General features: G+C 45.5%; 1 protein-coding gene across 5 annotated transcripts in view; it reads left to right on the top strand.

Moving 5' to 3' along the window:
* Positions 1 to 1,139: 1,139 nt before the first annotated feature.
* CCDC187 (coiled-coil domain containing 187) overlaps positions 1,140 to 23,759 on the top strand; it is a 32,750-nt gene continuing 10,130 nt past the window's right edge. For 3 of the 5 annotated variants that reach the window (XM_033518486.1, XM_033518485.1, XM_033518482.1), the window contains exons 1-15: positions 1,142 to 1,300; positions 1,945 to 2,014; positions 2,479 to 3,043; positions 4,833 to 4,931; positions 7,407 to 7,535; positions 7,840 to 8,501; positions 8,831 to 9,716; positions 10,152 to 10,251; positions 15,267 to 15,442; positions 20,911 to 21,008; positions 21,369 to 21,479; positions 21,759 to 21,856; positions 22,356 to 22,489; positions 22,975 to 23,078; positions 23,201 to 23,388. In XM_033518486.1, coding sequence (XP_033374377.1) covers positions 2,524 to 3,043; positions 4,833 to 4,931; positions 7,407 to 7,535; positions 7,840 to 8,501; positions 8,831 to 9,716; positions 10,152 to 10,251; positions 15,267 to 15,442; positions 20,911 to 21,008; positions 21,369 to 21,479; positions 21,759 to 21,856; positions 22,356 to 22,489; positions 22,975 to 23,078; positions 23,201 to 23,388 — 3,305 coding nt within the window. In that variant the 5' untranslated portion in view covers positions 1,142 to 1,300; positions 1,945 to 2,014; positions 2,479 to 2,523. Of the gene's footprint in view, positions 1,301 to 1,944; positions 2,015 to 2,478; positions 3,044 to 4,832; positions 4,932 to 7,406; positions 7,536 to 7,839; positions 8,502 to 8,830; positions 9,717 to 10,151; positions 10,252 to 15,266; positions 15,443 to 20,910; positions 21,009 to 21,368; positions 21,480 to 21,758; positions 21,857 to 22,355; positions 22,490 to 22,974; positions 23,079 to 23,200; positions 23,389 to 23,759 lie in introns of all 5 variants that reach the window. The other 2 variants (XM_033518484.1, XM_033518483.1) reach the window with 2 other exon arrangements.

The raw sequence follows: 23,759 nt of genomic DNA, 5'->3' as shown, positions 1-23,759 counted from the left end.
CACAGCAGGAGCTTCTCTGAATCTGATGTGTCCCTTATTTTTTTTCCATAAAAACATGAGCCATTCTTTCACAATTATTACCGTGTGTTTTGGGGTGTTTTTTTAGCAACTACTGCAAATAGGACTGAATTGAGAAATTCAGCCCAGTCTTTTTTAAATGTGTGCTAATATCAGCAAGGATTTTGCTGAACAAGCACTGACACAGCCCAGAGAGCTGATGGAACTCAGCACACACTGAGATACAAAAGCAGCCCAGACAGAATTTTTCAGGAGCAGTTCTGTGTTTCAGCCACCAGCTCATGATCTGCTCTGGCTTGGGCATGAGGGCAAACTGTCAGTAGTGAGGAGATGCTAAAATATCTTTCATCTCTTGATTCCACAGCTGTGGCCTTGTCTTGGAAGAGTCTCCAGGAAGCCAAAGCAGTGGTATGTGCAGTTCAGGGAGCACTTGCTGTCACACACCTTTATCTCCTTCTGTCAGCTGCCTGTGCATCACCTCCAGGCTGAATTCCATGGAAATATTGTAATTGAAAGCAATGTAAACCTTCCACTTGGTTGGTTTTTAACCAGTGACACATCACCTTTTTACTTGCTAAATAACAAAGAGAGGACAAGGGGAAAAGCAAGGAATTTTACCCAATTTCACACCACTCACAAAGTTAATGACAAGAACAGACAAAGCTTTGCCTTGCTCGTGTTTGAAGCCCTGAGCAGAACAACAGCTGGGACATCCTCTGGATTCTCCCTGTCTTATCATCCTCTTAGTAGGGAACATGATGGAGTTGTGAGCACAGCAGCTGCCATCATAACTCACATTCCTTGGATTAATGCAGAATATTATCCAAATCCACAGGGTGTTGCTTGCACAGCAAAGGCCTGACAGCAGCATCCCACTGAAGCTGCTCTTGGCTGGGGACACCTCCAGCTTAAGCTGGTTTTAAAAACATCAGTAAAAATTTCAGGCACACACACATGCAAAGTGTGAATAAAGGAGAGAGGTGATTTCACCTCTTATCTTCCCTGTCAACTGCATTCTTTCCAACTGTAGGAAATACCACATGGAACATGCTCAGACAAGCCAGTATTTACACAGTAACTAGGAGCTGCAAAATTAATCAGAGAAGCAGTGGATGCCAACAAAAAGCTACTCCAGAAAAAACCCAAAACATATGTCTCCCTTCAAAAGAAAAATCTGCTTTTTCACAGCTACAAAGGATTGAAAACAAATTTTATCATCAAACGTGGAGCTGTGCCAAATCACAGGCAGCCAGAAGAAAGCTTTGGCACGAAAAGAGCTTTGGTGAGTTCGGAGTTACTGGGAAACGGCTGAGATGGGACTGCTTTGGTGCTGGAGGGAAGGGAAGGTGACAGGAGATAGTGAAAAACCCTCTTTAGTAAGGCAAGTGTGTATTTTCATCAGCTTTCTGTCTGTTCCCAGCAAAATATCACAATGCACAGGAAGTCACACCTTGCTGGGGAGAGCTGAAGCAAAAGCTGCAGCATCAACACCCACCAGCTCCAGCACAGTAAAAGCTCCCTGTGCTTCTCCTCTGAGGGTTTCTTCCCTAGAGATCAACTGAAGTGATGGAAACGCAGCATTTTGTTTGCTAACTTTGGCAGGAAATACATAATGTGTTTAAAATTGTTCCTAAAAGATGAAGTGGGAGAAGAAAAAAGCAGGGAATTTAACCCAATTCCAGACTGTTCTTAAAAACTAATAACAAGAACAGATTTCACTTGTTATTTTTACATCTGTTAAATATTTGTTTCTGAGGTGGTTTATTGGCTGGGAACAGTTTCAGCTGCCAACCTTTAATATTTATTTAATATTTTTGGGCCAGGTTTTTTTGGGGGGATGGTTCCCTGTCGAAGTTGCTCTTTGAATTTAATGGATAAGGAGTATTTCTGACATTTTGACATTGACATAGTTTTGATGTGCTGTAGATGCCAAGAGGAACAAAGATGAAACAGCTTTGAGTGAGAAAAAGAGCAATGAGATTGCTGCAGCCCACAGGTAAATAATAACCTGAGTGTACAGCACCTGGGGGTGGGCTGATAGAGGCACATGTAAAGGGATTTAAAATTCTGGGATGCAGGACTTCAGAAAATGTTTAGTACCTTACTGCTTATTGGGAAAAAAAGGGAGCAAAAGAGTCACCAAGCAATTTCTCCCTCAGCTGTGACCAACAAGGCAGTGGAGGAAGGCAGTGCCTGATATCATGGCATAATTTCTCATATCAGATCACAATTTGCACTGTACTTCCCTAATATTATCTTTATTTGCCAGGCTGCTGGTGACTGGCAAAGTGCTGATTCTGTGGAGATGCTGAGGTCACCATCAGAACATGCACAAACTCAGCAGTCACCCATGTCAGTGTATCGACCAATTCAATCATTTTTAATCCTACATACTGACCTTTGTTTCTCTTTTTCTGAAGAGAGGGAAGCTCTGCTGGTCTCTCCCCTTCTCTCTCACAGACCTGTTTTCCTGAGAGCCCTGCTGTGATCCCTGGCCCATCCAGAATGTCCCCTCTGCCCCCCAGGACAGCCTCAGGATGCTGCAGCCCTGCCAGCAACAGGGCTGTGGATGGAAAAGGCTCAGCTGGGACATGGGTGCCTGCAAAAAGCCTGGACAGCCCAAGAAGGGACAATTTCATGGAGCTGGGAGATTCAAGAGGATTCCCAGCCCAGAAGGAAAAATCTCCCTGCTCCCTGCATCACCCACCTTGCTTCCCTGCAAGGAGCAGCTCCTTCTCTGTCCTGTTTGGCAGCAACACTCCCGTGCCCACGGCTCTCCTGTTTCCCACATCCCACCTTTCGGCAGCCAGCAAGGCCAGAGAGCAGAACCTGGCAGAGCTGTGGAGAAAATCACCCCAAAATAAGTTAGAGCAACTCAAGAAGAGGATCCAGGAGCAGAAGAGAAAGCAGCAAGCAGCATCCCGGGAGCAGGAGCGCCTGATTTTTGCTGAAGGCTCCCTGCCAAAGAGAGCCCTGAAAAGAAAAGTTTGCAGAGTGGTCTCTGCTCCTGCTCCAGCTCACAGAGGTCAGTGGTGGTCTGGAATCTATGGAGAAAGGCCGGAACTGGGTATTCCCTAGCAGTGCTTTGGCACAGCTGAATAATTTACCACATATTCCACCCCTCCCTGTGGTGTCAGGGGGGCATCACCCATGTTCTTGTGATAAATCCATTTATTTCTGCAGGCCCAAACCTCCCTGTGCTGTCCTTCCCACCCTGCTCATTGAATTCACTTCCCCACAGGATTTACCCAGCACACACAAACTCATAAATTTCCTCAAAATAGTAAAGAATTTGCTGCAAATTTATTCTTTCCTCCCCTTTCCTCACACATCCTTCCTTTTGCCACATATAAAACATGGAATAGGAGCCGTCAGCACCGTAGTGAGGAAAGGCACCACAGGTATTTAAAGCAGGAATTGTGTAGTTCAGAGGCCTTACAGGGGATTTAACAGTTCATTCAGTGGAACTGAAAGCAAATATTATTAGACCTTCTTATCCTGCTTTGCTGCTAAATTTGGGGCTGAAGAACCATCCATCCTCAGCTGTCACTTCAGTTTAGTGTGGTTGAAGATCTGGATTCTGGGAGCAAGGCGTGGAGCTGGGAGCTGCCAGGGACCAGCCCAGCAGCCTCAGCCAAGGGATTACCGAGGGAAAACGGGACCAGAGGAGCCGAGCTGAAAAGCTGCACCTAATAAATCTCATTGCTGTAATAGCATTAGTGTTAATTCGCTGGGCACAGACATGCCTGGCACACCCCACCAGCTTCCAGGGGCGTTGCCCTTGGATTTGCTCCTCTCTAACCTTTTGCAGGGATGTTGTGGTGCTGCCCTCAGGTCTGTGGCAGCCACATGTCCCTTTCCAGCTGCATCAGGGAGCCTTTTCTGTCACCAGCGCCTGGTGTTACCCCCCTTAAAGCCAGAGCCACAATCCAGGCTGAGCCTCCCTGGGATATTCCCAAGGGAAGGATTGTTTAGTTTGTTTTTAGCCCAGATCGTTTTATGTAATTGAGGGAACTTCCAGACAAACTGCTCAGCTTGTGGGACAGACAGACTGAGGCTGGGGATTGACAGCTCCAGTTCAGCTGCATCTTGTTCACTTTGTCTGCCTGTATTACTGAAAGAAGTGTGTCACAGCTGCTGTGCCAAGCATTCCCTCTGTCAGACACCTGCAGCCCAGCCTTGGGAGCCCAGGGCTGCTTTCCACACATGCAGGAGCTCAGCTGCTCAATACCAACATCTGCACAGCTCCTTGCAGCCTAATGGCTCTCAAATATTTGTTTTTCTGGGTTTTAGTGCTCTGAACCCAACTCTGTTCTCTCCTTGCCTGAGGAAGAGCACAGAATACCAGGCAGGGAAGGATTTACCATCTGTGGACAATGAAGGGATTATAAAAAAGCCCCAAAGATCCCAGGTTAGCAATGATGTATCATAATTGGGGACTTCCCCAAGTATTCAATGTTAGCTGTGCATGGAAAGGATGGCCTGGACTCCAGAGACACCAAGGGAAGGTGTCCCACTGCACCCATGGGAATGATGCAGCAGCCAGGGCTGGGCTGTTTATTGTGATGTATGGATAGACAGGGTCATGGATCAGCCTCAGGGACACATCCAGACCATTGCTCCCTTTCCTGGGACATCTCTACAACAAAAATAAAACAAAGGATTCCTGCATGTTTGGTGACCAGTTTCAATAAAGAAACTCCTGCTTTTGCATTCCAAGGGAATGGGCCTGGGATTGAATTGTTGGGTTGAACGAGTTTGATTTTGGCTGCACTAATTCTTTTCTGTGTTTTATTTTCACCTCCTGATTAAAGACCAAAGAGAGAGAAGCTCAGCAAGGAGAATTCAAACAGAACACCAGAAGCAGCTTTCATCCAAGTCCTGTGTTCTGGAGAGAGCAGTGGCAGGGAAAGGTAAGGCTGAAAACCATGAGAAATTCCAAGGAGTGATGGACAGAACTGCAGTTGAGTTCTAGGTCTACCAGGATTAAAAATCATCAGAAATGAAAAATAAATTGTACATTCTCAGTGGAAAGATCTGTCTGTCACCTATTCAGTTCTGTTTCCCTGGTGAATTAAGGGTGCCACCAAAGGCAGGGATTTCCTGGCCTGCCAAGCAGGGTCTGAATGCAGGCAGTGAAAAGTCAGATGAATTATCCAAGTGTCAATTGCTGGTTCTCAGTTTTATTTGACAGGTATTTCTAAGGGCAGGTTTGAACTCCTGGTGTCGTTTTACCCATTTAATGCTATAGCTTTGCATAGAAATGGTTGCACTCAGATGTTGTGGGGAAGAAGTGGAAGTGCTGTGGGTTGTACTTCACACCAGCCAAGTTCCCATGTAACTTGTGTGAAGCAGAAATAAAAAAACCCAAGCTCTCTAATTCAGATGGAATTATCAGCATAATGTGCTGCAGTCCCTAAGTATGATTTAAAACACATGAAATATGGGATAATTTTCTTCTCCCTCCTTTTTTTTTTATTTGTTGTTTTTTTTGTTTGTTTTTTGTTTCTTGTTTTAATGGATTGTTTGAAAAATGGCTTGCTCTTCCTCTGAGAGTGGGTCATAATAAGACCATGCCACGTGAAGCATTCATCATTGTAACTGCCAGTGTCATGGTGTCTTTATTGGCTATTAGTTTCTGTCACTGAAAGAGCCAAGGCAGGGCTACAAAGAGATGAATGAGGGGCAGGGGTCAGAGCCAGAGCACTCAGGAATTTGATGAATTATAAATTTGCTGTAGTTAACAAAAAATTAAGTCACCACGGCTATAAAATATTCATCTGTTCATAGGTAGGGAAAAAACCCAGGAGAATATTTAAATCAAAAGAGTTTCTTCTACCAACTGTTCTCATCAGGAATGCAGGCTGCTCTTGAACTTTAGCATCATAGTTGCTGTAGTTAATGAACATGATGCAGATAAAAAAGAAGATTTAATTGAAATAACATGGTGAAGCAAAATTGTTAGATCCACATATTAATTGTCTGGTGCATTCAGAGGAGCTAAGACAGGGTACAAAATAAATGCATTTTTAGTAGTGCTAAACACAAAACAAAGTGACACAGCAAGCTGTTTCCTTAAAGACATGAATGGATCCCTCCTGAGCCCAGCAGAATCTGGCAATTCCCTCTGTGCTCCTGCTGTGAACACCAGGCACAGATCTGGTGATAATTCCTTCCAAAGGAAGTCCATGGGATTATAGGAAGTGACTTCAGCCCCACAGGGAGTGTGGCTCTTCCTTGTCTGGAAAACACAATTCCCCCTGTGACACGATTCACATGAGCCTGCAGAGGCTGCTGCAAATGAAAACATAAAAGTTGTTGGCTGTGACTCCTCCAGTGGCCGTGGTAGAGGAGAAGATGGTGCCTCACACAGGGGGAATCTCAGGGCAGTCCCACTCACCCCTCAGGCTTTGGAGAATCCTTTGTGTCCCTCCCTGACTACAGCTCAGCACACAGACAAGCTCTGAGCAACAGCTTGAAGAGCCTGACTCAGTCCATTGACTGAGCACTGAACCACATGAGCTGAGGCTGGTGCTGATTTCAGAGTAAAATCTTTCCTATTAAAAAAAAAAAAGTGAGTATTTGAATTGGGGCAGATTTTGGGGGGTAGAATCTCCATGCAAAACTCAACTAAGTACCTCTTCAGCCACCTTGTGCTTGCAATAAATATATAATTGTGCAAGTTTTGGCATGCTGTGAATACAATCTGAAATTATGAAGTAAAACAGTGATAAATGTTGTCTATTATGTGGCATCACCTATTAAGCAAGAGTAATTTGTTTGTGCTGCATTCTGCACTGTTTATTTCTGCATTAGACATTGTCCCTCATCCTGTATCCTCCATTGATTCTTCCACACCACATCCTGCTGATTCTCACCAGTTTAAAAATGAATTAGTTTCCTCTGGTGAGTTTGAAGTAATGACAAAGAAAAGAATAATTTTGTTATCCCCTTCCCTTCAGTTCTCACATGCACTGGTACCCAGGAAGTCCTGACCTTTTCTCTGTGTTTTTGAGGCCTCTGGGAGTCAGTGATTTCTGAGTAAAACTTCAAAGGACTGTGTGAACACACTGCAAGTGTGGAATTATATAACTGCTGATGGTAAAGCCTTAGGAAAGCACTGAACCTTCACATTTTACACTCATGAACCCATCTGATTCATGATCCTGGCAGCCTCCGAAGTCTGAGTGCTTTAAAAACTTTTGGTTATCAAAGTAGCACCAACATTTTTTATTTTAAACCTGCTCCAACTTAAACTTTTTAGATCTCTCCACGCCTTGAGTGTGATTCCTGGAAATCACCATTTAAATGGACTGGAATAAGAGCTACAATAGTCTTTCAATGAACATGTGGGGCTTTAATAATTAAATAAAAACTCTCTGTTTCAGGTGTGAATCTACCTGGTGTTTCTGCATGGAGAGAAGGTCAGAAGCTGGCTAGAAGGCTGCTGGGTCCACCCCTTCCACTTCCACATTTGAGGAGCAGAACTGGAGAGCAGAGCACAACAAAAACCTTTGGTACAGCTGTCCCTCTACAGCACTACTTGTTTTGGCACACCCAAAAAATAAAAAAGGGTTTATTAAACTTAAATGAAACTAAAGCTTTCCAGGCCCTTCTGATCACCTTTCTTTAAACAATTGGCCACTGCAACTTCAAATTTCACCTTTACAGATTTATCTTCTGCCTGAATATCAGAGATTTTATAACAGACACAAGCAAATAGTCCTCAGTGCTGTGGTAGGAAGCAGGTTGGGTATAGATACAGGAATTGTTACTCTCTGAAATAATTACATCACTGTTGTTTCCTAATCTTTCCCACAGAACCTTTGGAAGGAGGACTTGGGGCAATGCCAGTGATGGAGATCAGCTCCAGAATGAAGGGAAATGAACCTGTGGGGGAGAGCCCTGGAGCCCACAGGGCTGTGGTCGCTCCCAGCAAAGCTGAAAGGGGCAAAAATGCACCCACAGAGGGTACAAACCAAGCCCTCAGGAAGCTTCTCTTGCAAAGCCAGGCCTGTGAGGAACACAGACATATCAGGCTCCCCAGAAATGCTGTGAAACACCAATCCCAAGGGATCCATTCTCCTCCACCTGCACTTTCATTAATGAAAGATGGAGCCAAGCCCAGCACCTCAGGAAGCTGCAGCAGAGGAAAAAGTGCATCTCCTCAGAGACCAAAAGGGTCTGAGAAAGAAAATCTAAAGCAACCTTCAAAGAGGAGGGTAAACCTTAAAAAACCTCACCCCTACAGCCCTGAAAGTGTTCAGGAATTTATGCACCAAAAAAAAGCAGAAAGAAAGAAAAAACTCCTCGAAGATAAAAAGTCTTTGGCACAGGCTGTGGAGATGAGGAAGAAGAGGTTGCAAGAAGTGTACAGGAAACAAAAAGAAGCTATTGGGAAGAAATCCTGTCCTGATGAGATGCACAAACCCATCAGGAAAACATGTTCTGCCAAAGGAAATCCTCAGTGTGAATTTGAGCAAGTAAGTCCTAAGGAGAGGCAGATTGAAACCCCTCCTTGATCAGTGCAGCACTGTGTAGGACATGAAACACTTCATACCAATACTTTGAAGTGCCAGGGAGAAAAAGTTTTATCTAGAAAAAATGCTGGGCTCATTAGTAGGGCTGGAACCCTCAACTTCAGGCCAAAAACCTGGAAATCTCCAGTGCCTGAGCTAAAAGAACAGGTTTGCTGTGTGGTGTGAGCAGTTTTCCAGTTACACAAGCCAATTATTAGGTGGAATAAAAGCCAAACATTACCTTTCTGTTATCAGCTATTGAGTGCTTACATTGCCAGGCTCTTCTCTTTCAGGAGCAAACCAGTGGGGGAGTACTGGAAAAGAGTTTTATGGCCTGGGTGGATGAAACATCCTCTCTTCTACCACCTGAAGATCACAGAAGCAGGTACTCAGACATAAAAGGCATCCTAGAAAGCCTCTTTCTCAGCTCACACTGCAGACATCTCTCTCTTGGTTTTTTTTTTTTTAACAGGAATGAACTCCTAGAAACAGCTCAATCACCTAAAAAAGGAGAGGCATTAGGTCCTCCAACACCACTGGAATCCAAATTCTGGTTTCTCAGTCCTCAGAAATATGAAGACTTGAGGGACTGCTCTCCCTCATCTCTGCATTCACCTCCTCTGAGCTTTTCTGTTCCTCAGAAAGAGGCAAAACCTTTCCCCAAGGACTCCTCTTTTGGACTTTCTCCACACAGAAGCACACAGGATCGAGTGAGAGCCATTCATAGTCTGTCCAGGGAACTCACAGAAAAGATTGACGTGGCAAGGAAGAGGCTGAGTGCAGCCAGCTGGGTTAAAGCCTCTGCTGACAAACAATCAACAGAGACAACTCTGGACCTTTACAGTGATCCTCCTTCTGGGCCAGAACTTGAGACTTCCAGGGATAGGCAAGAGAGGACAGTGACTGCCCAGATGCTTCTGGACAGCACAGATCCTGATGTGCTTTGTATGACAAAATGTCATACAAATACATATGATGTATCCCCTTCTGATGGGGAAGGCCATGGACTGGGCAGGATTGGCCTGGTGGGCAGCACTGAGGGAGACCTGCACAGACAGAAGGAAATGCCAACTCCTTTGCCTGGTAGGAATTCTGAGAGGGAAGAAATGCCCTGGATCACACATCATGCAGGACAGAGTCACCTCAGCTCTGCAGGAAACCTGAGCAACACATTGCAAGGTAAATCCCTTCCACATGACACAACAGGGATGCTCAGGTACCACTGCCCAGGTCTTTCAAAGCTACAGGCAGAGGTTAAGCTTCATCTCCCTCTGGCTATTTATTAGAAATGTTGTGCCTTGGAAAATCCCTGAGCAGTGTCTCTCCTAGGTTTTACTTTCCTCCCCTCTCCTTGCATGTGTGAAATGACATCTCATAATTTTATCTGTGGCTTTGCCAGCAATTTTGGACATATCACCTTCTGGTGCCTAGGCTTTCCCAGGAGTAAAAGAATTATAAACCTAAGCCCATGTAGTTAAAAACCTGTGGACAAGGAGAGCTGTGTTGAAGTGAAGTGCTCACATGTGAGTAGGCAGTGAATAGATGCCAAAGCTTGGGTCATTTCATTCTATGAAGAGCATATTTATTAAATGCCTTCATTTGTCTTTTTAAAAGGTTCCCCTGTGAAAAAGGGCTCCAAGGTGGACATAAGTCTATGGCATGAAAAGCCAATAACCAGCTCAGCCTCTCCAGCTCACAGATTCCTCACTAGAAGGTAAACAAAGCTGGATATTTTATTCTCTGCTAAATGTTCTTTGCATGTATTTAAAATAAGGAGCACCAATTCGGCATGGAGCCAGACTCAGGGCAGTGGGTCTTCTGGGCTTCACTTTCCTCTCATTGCATCTGTGAAATGACATTTCATAATTTTGCCTGTGGCTTTGCCACTAATTTTGGGCACATGACTTCCCCTTTGCTGCCTAGGCTTTCCCAAAAGTAAGAAAGGAAATATAAACCCGACCCCATGTAGTTGGAAATCTGGGGATAACAAAGCTGGATATATTATCCTCTGCTGAATGTGCCACACAGACTTAAAATAAATAGCAGGGATGATGAGTTCCCTGGGGCTGGTGGATCTCTGGGAGTGGTGGATCCCCAGGAGGGGTTGGTGGATCCCAGGTTCAGAGGGTTCCTCAGGAGTGGTGAATCCCAGAGAGCAGTGGGGCCCCTGGGAGCAGTGGATCCCCGGGAAGGGTTGGTGGATCTCAGGTCTGATGGGTTCCCAGAGGCGGTGGATCCCCGGGTTTGCTGGATCTCCCGGGAGCCTTGGATCCCCAGGTCCAGTTGGTGGATCCCAGGTTGGGTGGGTGGATCCTGGCTCCGGTCAGTGGATCCTAGTTCCGGTGGAGCCCAGCTCCAGTTGGGTCCCAGCTCCGGTCAGTGGACCCTGGCTCCGGTCAGTGGATCCCGGCTCCGGTCAGTGGATCCCGGCTCCGGTCGGTGGATCCCGGCTCCGGGCGGAGGATCCCGGCTCCGGTCGGTGGATCCCGGCTCCGGTGGATCCCGGCTCCGGTGGGTGGATCCCGGCCCCGGTCGGTGGATCCCGGCTCCGGTCGGTGGATCCCGGCTCCAGTGGGTGGATCCCGGCTCCGGTGGATCCCGGCTCCGGTCGGTGGATCCCGGCTCCGGTGGGTGGATCCCGGCTCCGGTGGGTGGATCCCGGCTCCGGTGGATCCCGGCCCCGGTCGGTGGATCCCGGCCCCGGTGGGTGGATCCCGGCCCCGGTCGGTGGATCCCAGCCCCGGTCGGTGGATCCCGGCTCCGGTGGATCCCGGGCCCGGCGGGTTCCCGGCCGTGCTGCAATGACGCTCTCTCGCCACCGGAGGGCGCCGCGGGCGCGGAGCGGGACGGAGCGCGGCCCCGGGTGAAGCTGCCCCGGCCTCCTCCGAGCGAGGATTAATTAAAAAATTCATTTCTAGCGATTGTTTTCACTCGCTTTGCTACAAAAGTGGGTGAAAGAGTCCCACGTGAACAGTGCAGTTCTGTAGGCTGTGTGCGTGCTCACACACAGCACCTTTCCTTGGACACCACATGTGTGATTATTGTGGAAAATCGGTTTGGGAGCAGGAAGTGTAGAAGAAAGGATTTCATTAATGTAGGTGGTTATCAGCCTACATTAATTAAATATTTAATGTAGACAGCAGTTGAGAGAAAGCCCTTTGAATTTGGCCTGTCTTAGAGAGCAAACTGCCCCATTGGGTCCTCTCTGGTGACAGGGGGACCGTGAAGGGACAATCATTATCTGCAGGTCACAGCGTGTCCCTGCCCAGCCACAGAGAATGACAAAGCCAGAGTTCCCACAGAGAACTCTGCAGAGAAGAGAATAAATCCCCTGAGCCCTGCAAGATTAACTATGACCTGGACATATTAGCAAAGAAAGGACATATATGCAGCAAACTGGCCACCACATCCCCAGTGTCCCATTCACAGACAAGGACCAGGAGCTGGTGCTGTGGGAATCCAGAAATGGCCTGGATCTGCTCCATGGGCACTCCAGTGTGCCTGGGAATGAGCTGGCTGAGCCAAACTACCTGCAGCTAGACATCTCTAGTGGGAAAAAGAATGTTTTTTCTCTTTTTAATTGAAGGTGGGATATTAGGCCCAGTGTTCTTTTCCAGAAAATTGTTTACAGCTTTACAGTGCAAAGTAAAGAGGAGGAAAATGAAAATTGGAGAGATAAGTCCAGACAGATGAGCTTACCGAAGTTATGAGGAGTAATTACTGTAATTACCAAGAGTTAAAGCCCTGTTCTTTGTGCACAACCACCACACTCCCAAAGGTTGGGCTGATTTCTGCTCCGAGAGATCAGTTTGCAAGGATTATGGAGATGTTCTGTCACAGAAGATGGCAAATGTATAAAACATGAGCAGCAGACACTCAGAGTGTGCAGTGGAGAGAGTCAGAGCTGTGTCTGCACTGCACCTTGGGGAGCACAGCTCAGCAGCTGTGGGCTCCATCACTCTTGTCCTGACACCACCCAAATTCACAGGAATGGTGGAAGGTGCAGGACCCTCTGGGCCCAGCAGGAACAGCCCTCCAGCTGTAAGGGACAAGCATCAAACCAAGGAGAAATAAGACAGATTGCACTGATCTGCTGAACAATGCAATTACTGAGAAAGCAAAGCAGCCAGAGTCAAAAAGTCCTCAGAGCATCACTGAAAAAAACACCAATAAAACCTCTCAAACAATAAATCACAGCCCTCTGCAAATGCTGCTTCAAAAGATGAGGAGAGCTACTTGCAGATAAAATATCGCTGTATTTAGAGATTAGAAGTGGAAAGTGTGGCTGTATTGTGAATGACTCCAGGCTCATCTCCTGGTGGGCTGAGGGCTCCCTGTGATGCAGCAGCAGTGAGAGTGAGGGGACAATATAAAGGAAAGACCACCCCATGCCTAACCCTTCCTTAGCTACTGGTAAAGTACATAATTAATTCAAAGGCTCAGAGTAAAAGCTTGTCTTTTGTACTCAGCTTTTATTTGTATATAATCTAGAGTCTGATTTTCACCTCTCCTGAATGCTGCACACTCACGGGAAGCAAAAGTGGATGAGTCCTTTAGCACACAGAGTGAGGCTCCTGGGATCAAGTTATTCCTGAAGTTGATTTGGTATCAACTGATTCATTAAAGATCAAATCAGACAGAAAGCCACCAGATAAAGGAGCACCAGTGTGCTCTAAGGAGGTAACTGTGGAACTTTGAGTTTCTCCTGCTCCAGGAGCATTTGCACTTTGAGTGCATGAACTGTCTGTGGGGAGTGTCAGCAGGCAGTGAAGGGAACCTGTCTCTTGCACACAAAACTTCACAGGCTGTGCTACCTGGAGGGGTCAGTGCTGTGTTCTTTGCCTTGTAAACCTGTCTCTATAGAGCTCTCACTGATGTTACTAGAGCTGGGTTAGAAAATGGGATGGTAAAAGCACCTGAGTTGGGTCTGTGCCTTGACTTCCACTGCTAAGGAGTTAGGAGTCCACATTTGGCTACAACAGACCAAGTTCTCTCTCTCCAATAGCTGATCTGAACAAAGCCACCTGTTAAAACTGACTGTGTGCTGGCCTCATTCACAAATACAAAACATCCAGCACTTCAAACCCAGTGCTCTTGAGCATGACCTTCTCCACAGCCAGTTTCAACAGCACAGTTTGCTGTTTACATGTTTAATTATAGCTCTGAAAACAGCAGCTCGTGTTCATGCACAAAATCCTGCAGGTGCCTGTTTCCATAAGAAATGTTCCCATTTCATGCCCGGCTGCTCCCCCGTCCGCAGGGGCGGCTGGTGGAGATTTGTTGCTGATGCAAATGACTCACTGATGGGAATTCTCCAAACAGCCTGAAAATGTGTGGGCAATTCCATCTTTTTTTTTGTTTCAGTTGCCTCTATAAGTGGCTGTGTCCTTGAGAGTCAAAAAATAATCCCATTTTTTGCTGTAGATTCAGATTTGAAAGTGCTCTGGGTGGCTCCAGGGGCTGGGACAGAGGGTGGTGGCTGGAGAGGCCCCTGTTGGATCACAGCTCTGCCTCCTGCTGTGGACTCAGCAATGCTTTTTTGTTAGTTCAAACCCAAAGAGCCTCATCTGGGAGTTGTGGTGGTTTATGCAGAGCTGGCTGTGTCTGGAGGACAGGCATTGCCAGCCTCTCCTGTGGAAACCCAGTGTTTTCTGTAGAATCTGCATTGATTTCCACTGATGCCCTTCCCAGGATGTAAACCTTGTCATTGGTCTCCCCAGACAGAGTAGGCACTTCCCAAGAGCCAAAGAAAACAGTGCCTAAAAAACCACCACAACACAACTGCAGAGACAAAACTGAGAGCATTTAACCAATGAATATTAGAACTGCTTTGGAAGAAATCCCTGTTTCCTCTGTTCTTTCTCTCTCATCCACCTTTGCTCCCACTTTCTGAAGACTACATCCAAGAAGCGTTGGTGGAAGCTGTACTAATCGTTTTAGCAGTTTCTGGGTCATGAAAAACAAAGAAAAGCTTATTAACAAGAAAAATGAAATAAGATTTCCCTAAGCTGATTGCTGATAAAAAAAATTTCCACATTCATTTTTCTGTATAAAAAAGAAAACATCTGTCACCATTTCAGTGTCTCAGTGTCCCTGTGTGTGGTTCAGCTGAGGCTTGATCAATAAATGCTCAATTCCACACCTTCTTTCTTAATCTTTTTAGTTAAGCTCAGATAGTTACAGACCAAAACAAAATAAAATCAGTTAGCTGAGGTCTTCATCTGCAGGACTTGGTGATGACATTGTTTTGAAATATTAAAGAATAAGCATCACTCCCAGATCTTAGTTGGGCCAGAGCCATGCTCAGCACAAGTCCCAGAAACACTGGAACAGAGTTCAGGACTTGGTGTTTCTAAACAGATTTCTTTGCCAAGGTTCAGAGCTGAATTGTGCAACCAAGTCCCAACAATGGCACAGATTGTACATTAAGCTTCCACACTGCAAGGTTGTTGTTTGTGTTTGCCACCAGGTTGAAAAATACCCAGCTCTTTCAGAGCAGTAATTAGAGTAGGTAAAAATGAGTGTTGTTAGCTTTCCTGACAACATCAAGGTACAAGACAGGAGATTTTGTTCGTTGCCAGGTATGACATCTCAGGGAGCCTTTTGTTTCTGTTTGACAAAATGGAATAGTTCTGTTTAAATTAAATTACCTTTTTTTTTTTTAAGTTCAAAATATTGCTTTATACACATCTCAAAAACTTGGTAATTGTTGTTGTCACCTTGACACAGCTCACGGGGAGAACTCACAGCACGGAGGGATCAGTGTGGATGTGAGACTGTTTTGAAAATTGAGAACCAAGAGGAAATGGCCAACCCATCACCTGGAGAGAGCCTGAGGATCTGGGCCAGCCTGAGCTTCCAGCCCTCTGCCACTCTGAGCGCCGACAGCTTTGAGCAGGACTTGGGTAAGGTGGCATCTCCCAGAGGGTCTCTTGGTGCCCTTCCAAAGTATTCCTTGTGCTGTGGCAATAGAATGAATAGTTCCTCTTTGCAACAGAGTTCTTGATAGTGGTTCTGGCTAGGGCTGAAAAATCTTCTGGGTTTGGGGGAAGTTTCAAATAGATGGTTCTCCTCCAGATATCAAAGGTGAGAAAGGGTGCATGAAAAATTGTCCTCTCAACATATATGCACAATCTAAGAGATCATATGGAATTATTATTATTAAAATTGCATAAAACACATTATAAACTCTTTGCCTTTTCCATGCTGTGCTGTCACACGTGTCAATTCAGCTCACAGTGACAGCTACAGGTGGAACAAACCCCATTTAGCTCAGAGATATTTCCAGCACCTCGCAGCTTCATCTGGAGGTCTTGGGGAGCCTTATAATTAACTCTTCATAATAACCCCAGCTGATCAGTGGGGGATATTGTCCTGCTTGGACAGCAAGGGACACCAAGGCACAGGACACGGGCAGGGTGCAGGGGAAATGGAGGGATGTGCTGCAGGGTGCTCGGGGCTGGCCAGGGGTGCAGGGCATGGCCACTTTGCCCAGAGCAAAGGTTTGCACGGAAACAAGGGAAAGTTCGTGGCCGAAAGGGTTAAAAGCCAACCAGTAGCGTGCAGACCGCTCTGTCTGAAGAGATCTCTGCCTGCTCCCACCAAACAGGAGCAGATGGTGCATTGTTTTAAGGGCTTTTCCGAGACAAAAGAATAAGATCAGATAACCTTTCCTCAAAGAGGGTACTTACAAAAAGCCTTTGCTCTTATTAAGGATTCTTCATTGTTTTCCTCACAACATTTTATACATAATATTGGATTTTGGGGTGGTGGAGAAGCCAGCATTGTTTATTGTGCTTCTCCCTCCCCCCCAGGGACCAGGAGGGCATCCTAGACATTGGGCAGCAAGGCCGATGTCTGAAGTGTTTTACCCTAAGCGAAAGACAACCTATTTATTTACTGTTAGTAACTGAGGGCCCCAATTCTGCAAGGCCCAGCCATCCACCATTCCCTGCAGGAACAATAGGAGCTGCTGCCTCATGTCTCTGCCAGGAGAAACCTTCTTCCCCTTCCCTGAGCATTTGCAGGAGCTGCCAGCCCAAGGCTGGATGGGGAAGCAGCACTCCCACCATGGCCACAGGAGGCACAGAGCTGCCTTGCTCAACACAATGTGACTTTGAAATATGGGTCACAAGTGGCTCTGTCACCAGCCAGAGCAGGGACAGGGGGTTCAGACTCGAGGCTGCATTGTCTGCTCAGAAGCATCACCCAGCAGTTGGCTCTGTCCTTTCATGGGACACAGAAGTCACCGTGCACACGCAACATAATGAGGTGTAATTGTACAACTGCTGCCCAATACACATATTTACCTTTCACAGGGACACATGTCAACCCACTGCTGTGCCAAAGAAAGATTTTCTGTAGTAAACACACTTGGCAAAATAACAAATTTCATTTCAAATATCTTAAAGCAGAGAGAAGAAGATATTCACAAAATATTTGTTTACTACTTGGGGTAAGACAGTGAACTTGTCCTGAATTGTTGAATTTTCTTTTTAAACACAGCCAGTATAAAACCCAGAATTGCAAATCCTGGAAGTTCATGCTGTAGTAAACAAAAATTGTCTCCACAGGTAACGTTGGGAAGTATTTCACATTGCATTTATATGAATTTCTCACCAGTTTAGGCACAAAACTTGGTATAACCAATAAGCTCATAAGGAAGGGCTCTGCATATTACAGCACTATGTAAAATCATTCTGTCATTCCTGCCAAACCACCAGGGCTCTCCCACAGGGAGCTGAGGAGATGAGCTGTATTTTCCTTGCTACTCCAACATGTCCTCTGAATACAGCCCAAATTTCTGTATTTCTATTAAATAAGAGAATGATATGATTTTTAAAAACCCCAACATTTTGCCTGTGCCCCTTCCTGCCATCTAGGGAATGGCCTTTGAGCCAGACTGGATTGAATGAGCCAGAAATCTCATTTCATCAGATCAGACTTTTTATTTCCTGGGTTTGGTTTTTTTTTGTGTTTGAGAGAGAACAATATTTAAGCTGAAACTAATTGTTTAAAACGTATTTTCTAAATGTTGAATCTTTATCATGGCTACTGCTTTAAAATAATTTGCATTAGGAAAGCAAATTGAATGTTTTCCATTGTTCTTGAAATGCAGAATTTTAACCTGAACTACAAGAAAAATGTATTTATTTACATGTATCATCTTTCCCCTAAACTGCTGGTTGATATATTTTATTGTGTCACTAGAGGGAGCTGCCTTCTTGCTTCTAGAAGAGGGAGAAATTATTAAATTAGTGGAATAAGCACAGAAATGTATCAGCAAGGCTTCAGCTAATTGTGCTCTGATGGAGAGTATTGAGCTAAGGCAGCTCTTCGTGTTCCCTCCCAAATCATAAGCTGTGTTCTGTATTTCCCACAGCTCCAGGGAGCTCCAGCTCTGCCTTCAGCACATCTGGAGTTGTCTGCAATGACGTTGTCATTGACTGAGAGATTTTAGAATAATTGATGAGGAGCAAAAGGACCATTCCACAGAAATTCAGGATTCTGGTTAGGTCCAGGTTCAGGCCCAGCTCTGTTGCTATCCTGAGCCAAGAGCTGCCCTGCAGCTCCGTGTGAGAAGGGGCAGCAGCAGGGTGAGGCACTGCCATGTGCTGCAACATCTGGCTGGGAGCTGAACTCAGGCCAGCCCTCCACACCAGAGGATTTAGATATAAACACAAAATATGCAAAGCACAGGAGCAGCACAGGCCACATTAATCCCCTTGTTTGGTAAGCAGCCACTCTTCAGTGACAAGTGGGATTCTCCAAGATACTCCAGAGCACAGCTCAGCCCATGGATTTCCTGAGGGAACAGGCAGAGCCTTCACATTTGGGGATTGCTCGTGGCTCACAGATCTTGTTGAAGACCACGAACAGCCTGTGCTGCATTTCTCAGCTTTGATCAGGGGTTACCAAACCTCTTTTCTTCCTCCCCTTTTGCCTGTCATCACTGCAGCTCCTTTCCTGCACAGAGAGTGCTGGAATCTTGGTGGTATTTCACCCTACCTGGAGAGCATCCTGAAATAATAAGGCAATTGAGCTAACACGGTGATTCTGGAGAGGGGAAGGAGTGCACTAATGGGTGCAAATGGGGAAATTCCTTCTGGATCTGCTGCTCCAATCCACAGCAACATTTCAGGACACTTTACAGCCCATATTCCTACGCCTCCAGGCAATAATGCAGACAAAGTCGTGCTTACAGCTAAAGTTGCAAGTATGTCTTTTTATAATAACTGGGTTGGTCTGATTGCTGACATGGGCAGAAAGAGAAAAAGCTGTCCTTGAGTAAAGCAGCAGTAAATGCTTCTGCCTTGCTTCAAGTGATTAGAAAAATGAGACTTTTAGCCTGGCTTTTTTAATTATATGTCAGGGAGATTCTACAGGGCTTTGCTGAGATTCTGCAGGTGCAGCGGAAAGTGATTTAATAAATAGCATTTTTTTCACAAGGCTGAGTGTATGCACATTGAAGCTATCTGGGTAGGCAGTAAATGCCATTCATCATCACCTAAAAGGACGTGAAGTTTAGCCAGATGGTATTTTCTTTAATGCAGGATGTTGCAGCACAAGAAATGCATCTGGAAATAGGCACAATTAGGAAAATTACATTCAAAAGGAGGGAAAAGAGATCAGAGCAAACTTTTTAATCACTTTGAGGTCAATACCACTGGTTGGGCTTTGGTCAGAACAAGAGCATTGTTCAGTTTGAGGCACAAATTGAAACTATTTGTCAGGTTTTAAATTATATCCTAATAGATGATCATATTTTTGACTGGCCCAGATATTAAAAGCTACTCAGACAACTTAGCATCAATAAATATAACTTGTAACTTTTTAAAATAGAATGACCTTATTTGTTAGTATTGAAGGAGCTTTTGAAAGTGCTGTCTGTGGACCCACTGAAGAATTGTTCACTTGTCTTTTTTCTATTGCATTGCTTAAAACCACTATTAAAACTTCTCTGTGCTAAACCCAGCTTTTTCATCCACTCCATTTTCCTAAATAGGTCATTGCACAAAATCATCTCTAGTTAACTATCAGCATTAAAGAGTCTGACTCAGTCCCCAAAATTAGAAAGGCTAGCTAAAATGAAAATTCTTTCTAAAAAGATGTAATCTTAATTTGGCATGTCTAGATAATTTTGTATGATTTTGCCTTTTCAAACCACTCTCCAAACCCAGGAAAGGCCCATTAGCAAAATAAAGGATGAGGTTTCCATCCAGTCTGTTGACTCTGAAAAGGAGGGGTTAAGAGAAACCTTGTATAGTACCACTGTAGGAGGAAAGTGAAATCTGCAATCAAGCTGTTAATAAAAACAGAGCAGCATTCTGATAGAAAATCTGCACCAGGCTCAAAGATTTAATATTTTATTTCACTCACACCCACATAAACACAAAACTCATCCTAGCATGCAAACAAGCCCACATCTCTGCTCCTTCTGTGTTACAGGCCCTTCAGTCTGTAAAGCAAAAACAAACTCTGCATGTCATGGGCTTATCCTGCACCATGGGGTAATTTGGATTCAGGTGACCTGGATAGAGACAGAGATTTTATCTCAAGTTTCCAAGTCAAACCTATTTCTATTTATGACCCACACTTCAATTCTTTTATTACTCTGGTTGCTGTGACAGTGGCGCAGCACAGAATAAACACACAACCTGTTTGCATAAGCTGAGAAATTCATCTGAGAAGCTCAAGCATCCAAGAACATTTCTCTGGTAAACATAATATCAGCTGCACTGTCACACACAGGCAGGGGAGGTGCAATAAGGAAGTAGAAATGAAAAAAGTGCACCTAGACCAAGAGGGAAAAATTCCTCACTTTAAAATGAAAGCTTTTTCCCAGGGGTTTGTGTCCCCCAGTGATAAAAGAGAGAGGAACCAGCCTGCATCCCAATATGGATTGAGGGGACTTGCAGAATACTGCTCGAGTTCCCAAAGAAGTCACTTTTTGTCACTTGGGAAACCTTGTCACAAGGTTGGGAAGTTTTTCTTTTGTACCCAATGGCTCTGATCCTGTTGGTGCAGCAAAGGAGCAGTGGGACCAAGAGTGACAATATGCCACACTCTGAAGTTCAAGCTTAGAACAGGAATTGTTCCTCATTCCTCTCTTCTGGCACAGACCCTCAAGTTCTGCCAGTTCCCGATACTTGCAGGACTTTAGGCTCACACATTTTTTGACAGGTTATTGGTACTGACATTTTCTTTCTACAGTTATGGTAGAAGAAGTAAATGTATGCAGAGAAGTTATTTCAGGAACAAAGACAGACGTCAGATTTGGGAGGCTTCCAAAAATAGGCCCAGGGTGGATTCCAAAGGAAAATGCAGTTGGAACAGTCCATTTCCCTTGTGATGATCCCCTAAACTTCTGCAGGTGAGAGAGGTTCTGGTGGCACAGAGCTGGAAGACAAACACAGGAGCCAGCTGGACATTTTGAGGCAAACCTCCCTACTACTGGCTCACAAAATGAAGGTCAGTGGGAAACCTGTGTAATGAGAAAAGGGAAATCCAGTTCCACTGTCCCAGGAGGAAAGATGCTCCCTATTCCCTGATTCAGGTGTGCTTAGGCCATAATCTGTTGGCATCAGCTGATCTGAGTCAGGTTTATAAACCCCCATGGACTATAAAAGTGAGATATCCAGACCTCTGTTGCTGTTTGGAGATCTTACTATAGCTCTGGTGGGTGAGAAGATGTTGCTGTGCTGCAGCCAAGGCAGCAGGATGTGGCAGGAGCTGCCTGTGCAGCTCCTGTCCTGCCCTTTGCCCCCAGCTCTCAGGTGTTGTGTCACCTGGTTAAAGATACCATTTATGATGTGTCATTTCCTAATGCAGCTCCAGCAGAAACAGCAGCAGTATCAGCTCATGGTGCTGAGGGAGAAAGCAAAGCAAGAGGTTGAAGAAAGCCACAGGTTTTTGAGGGACCTACTACAGCTCTATTCAGAGGTAAGTTATGATTTAGGATCTTGGGTTAACACCTCTAGGCCCCAACTCTCATGAGAGAGTTCTAAACATGCAGCAATTTATGAGCTGCTCTACCACCTTACCCTCATATACCCAGAGTTTTCTCCCAGCCCATTAATTAATCACCTCTTTAGGAATTGTTGGCATAGGAAAAGCATTATCTGCAACTGGGGGCTTTCCAAAGAAGATGAGGAAAAAAGGTATAAATGTTTTGCTTTTCAAATAGATCATTGAGGTGTGTGACAATTTCTGTGTGTGCAGGACAGCAGGAATTCCAAAGATCCTTCTGTGACAAGACTGTACCACACAGAGCAGGCACAGAGAGGACACTGGTTGGAAGATGACTCTGCTGCTGGCAGGTACAGGATGCAGGATACAGTGAGGCACTCCAAGGATTTGACCTGTGTTTGACTATATTAATATTTTGGGGCACTAAAGTAATTACTATATAGTTATTTTTTTACCCTGACTTATGCCCAAAATACTGTATTAACACCTTTTCAATGTTGTGGGAGATCTTGCACTTTTAAAAAAGTAGAAACCCCTCTGAAACTTGTGTGAAATTAATTTTCTTCATTTTGCTTTACTATCATACCCTTGATGTAAATTAGAATACTGTATGTGCAAATTTTTATGCTCCTTTAAAGTGGTATAAAGACTTGAGAATTGCTTCCAGGGTCTTACAGATACAATTACCAGAAAGGCACCTTTGCACAGGTAAAACTTTCAGTATCACATAAAAATGAGCAGCATTCTGGTTTGAAAAGATTCAATCTCCACAGAGGACTTGGCTGTGAAAGCAAGGAATTGAAATAATATCTCTGACTGCAATAAGAAAATATTTCCTTTTATCCTCAGTAATCAAGAGATGAGTTCACTGACACACTCTGCATTGAAGAGAGAGAGAGATCCCAGTCTGGTGGATTCCAAAATACTGGGAGAAAGAAAACCTCTAGGAGGAGGAGGTTCATGTTGCTCGGTGCTTCAAGGAGGTGAACATGAAGTTAGAGGATATAGTGGTACTGGGAAAATGCCCCATTCAACCTGGCCTGGAACACAATTTTCTAACTAATTTTGAAAATTTTCACCTAAATGTTTATGTTCACCGTGTATATTTAAGCCATGGCCATTTTCCTCTGTACTCCTGGCCCTTCTAAGACAGTCATGTTGGGAGCTGAGAGTTATTTACCCTACTGATGGCCCCCTTCTTTAATTTTTACCTGTTTACCATGATTTCACTTGTAAGGGAGGCTGGTGTCCACACCTTGCTCCTGGAAGTGAACAGCTGAAGGATGACTCCTCCAGCTCCTGCTGAGGGCAGAGCATGGGCTTGGCTGACAAGTATTTGCCACAGGCACCTTGAGTTCAGGAATAGATGTTAACTTGTACTGGGGAAGTTGTTTTTTGGGTCTCTTTTTTTCCTTTCAGATATTTTATTTTTGGTGACATTAACTCTTTGCCTTGGGAACTCTGCCAGCAGATCACGGGCAGTCACTGCATGGTCATCACACCTTGAATCTGACCCACAGAGACACCTGGGACAACTCTGGAGACAGTGAGCAGGCCAGCTCTGACAGCCAGGTAACACCAGCTCTCAAAATAGTCTGAGGGGTGTTTCTTTCTCTGGGTTGGTTGGATTTTTTGTTTTAGTCCCTCTATCAAACTGTTCACCCGATGATGCTGATACTCTGCTCTGTCCCCAGTGGAGCACAGCCATTCCACACTTTGGAGGCTCCAGCACCTTCCATGGTTCCAGCCTGGCCGTGGTGGAGCAGTTTCTGAGGGGAGAGGAGCTGCGGGCTCGGCACCAGGCCGTGCTCCTGCGGCTCCGGAGAAAGGCTCTGCGGGAGAGAGCCAGGGCTGAGCTGGCCTGGCTGGAACACCAGAGACGGTGAGGGGCACGGGGGGCACTGCTGGTGGAGGCCTGCTCGGCTGGGCCTGGTTTCCCTCCTTCCAGGGGAACACAATAAATGGAAAATCTTCTTAGAAAACAAGTAGTAAGTAAAGCATGAGGAGAGGAAAGGAGCATGCGTGGTTTTAGTGTCTTCAGAGTACAGCTGAGCTTCTATTGCAGCCTCCTCTGTGGTGGTGTGAGGCACCAACTGAGCTGAGGAGTCCTCGGGGACGGAGAGCGAGGGGCGTCCCTCAGTGCTGACCAGGATGAGGAGCCCTCGGGGATATGGAGAGCGAGGGGCGTCCCTCGGGGATATGGAGAGCGAGGGGCGTCCCTCGGGGATATGGAGAGCGAGGGGCGTCCCTCGG

This window comes from Parus major, chromosome 17, assembly GCF_001522545.3.
Source record: "Parus major isolate Abel chromosome 17, Parus_major1.1, whole genome shotgun sequence".
NCBI lineage: Eukaryota > Metazoa > Chordata > Aves > Passeriformes > Paridae > Parus > Parus major.
Note: the sequence above shows the minus strand (reverse complement) of the source record. Positions and strands in the feature narration are given on the sequence as shown.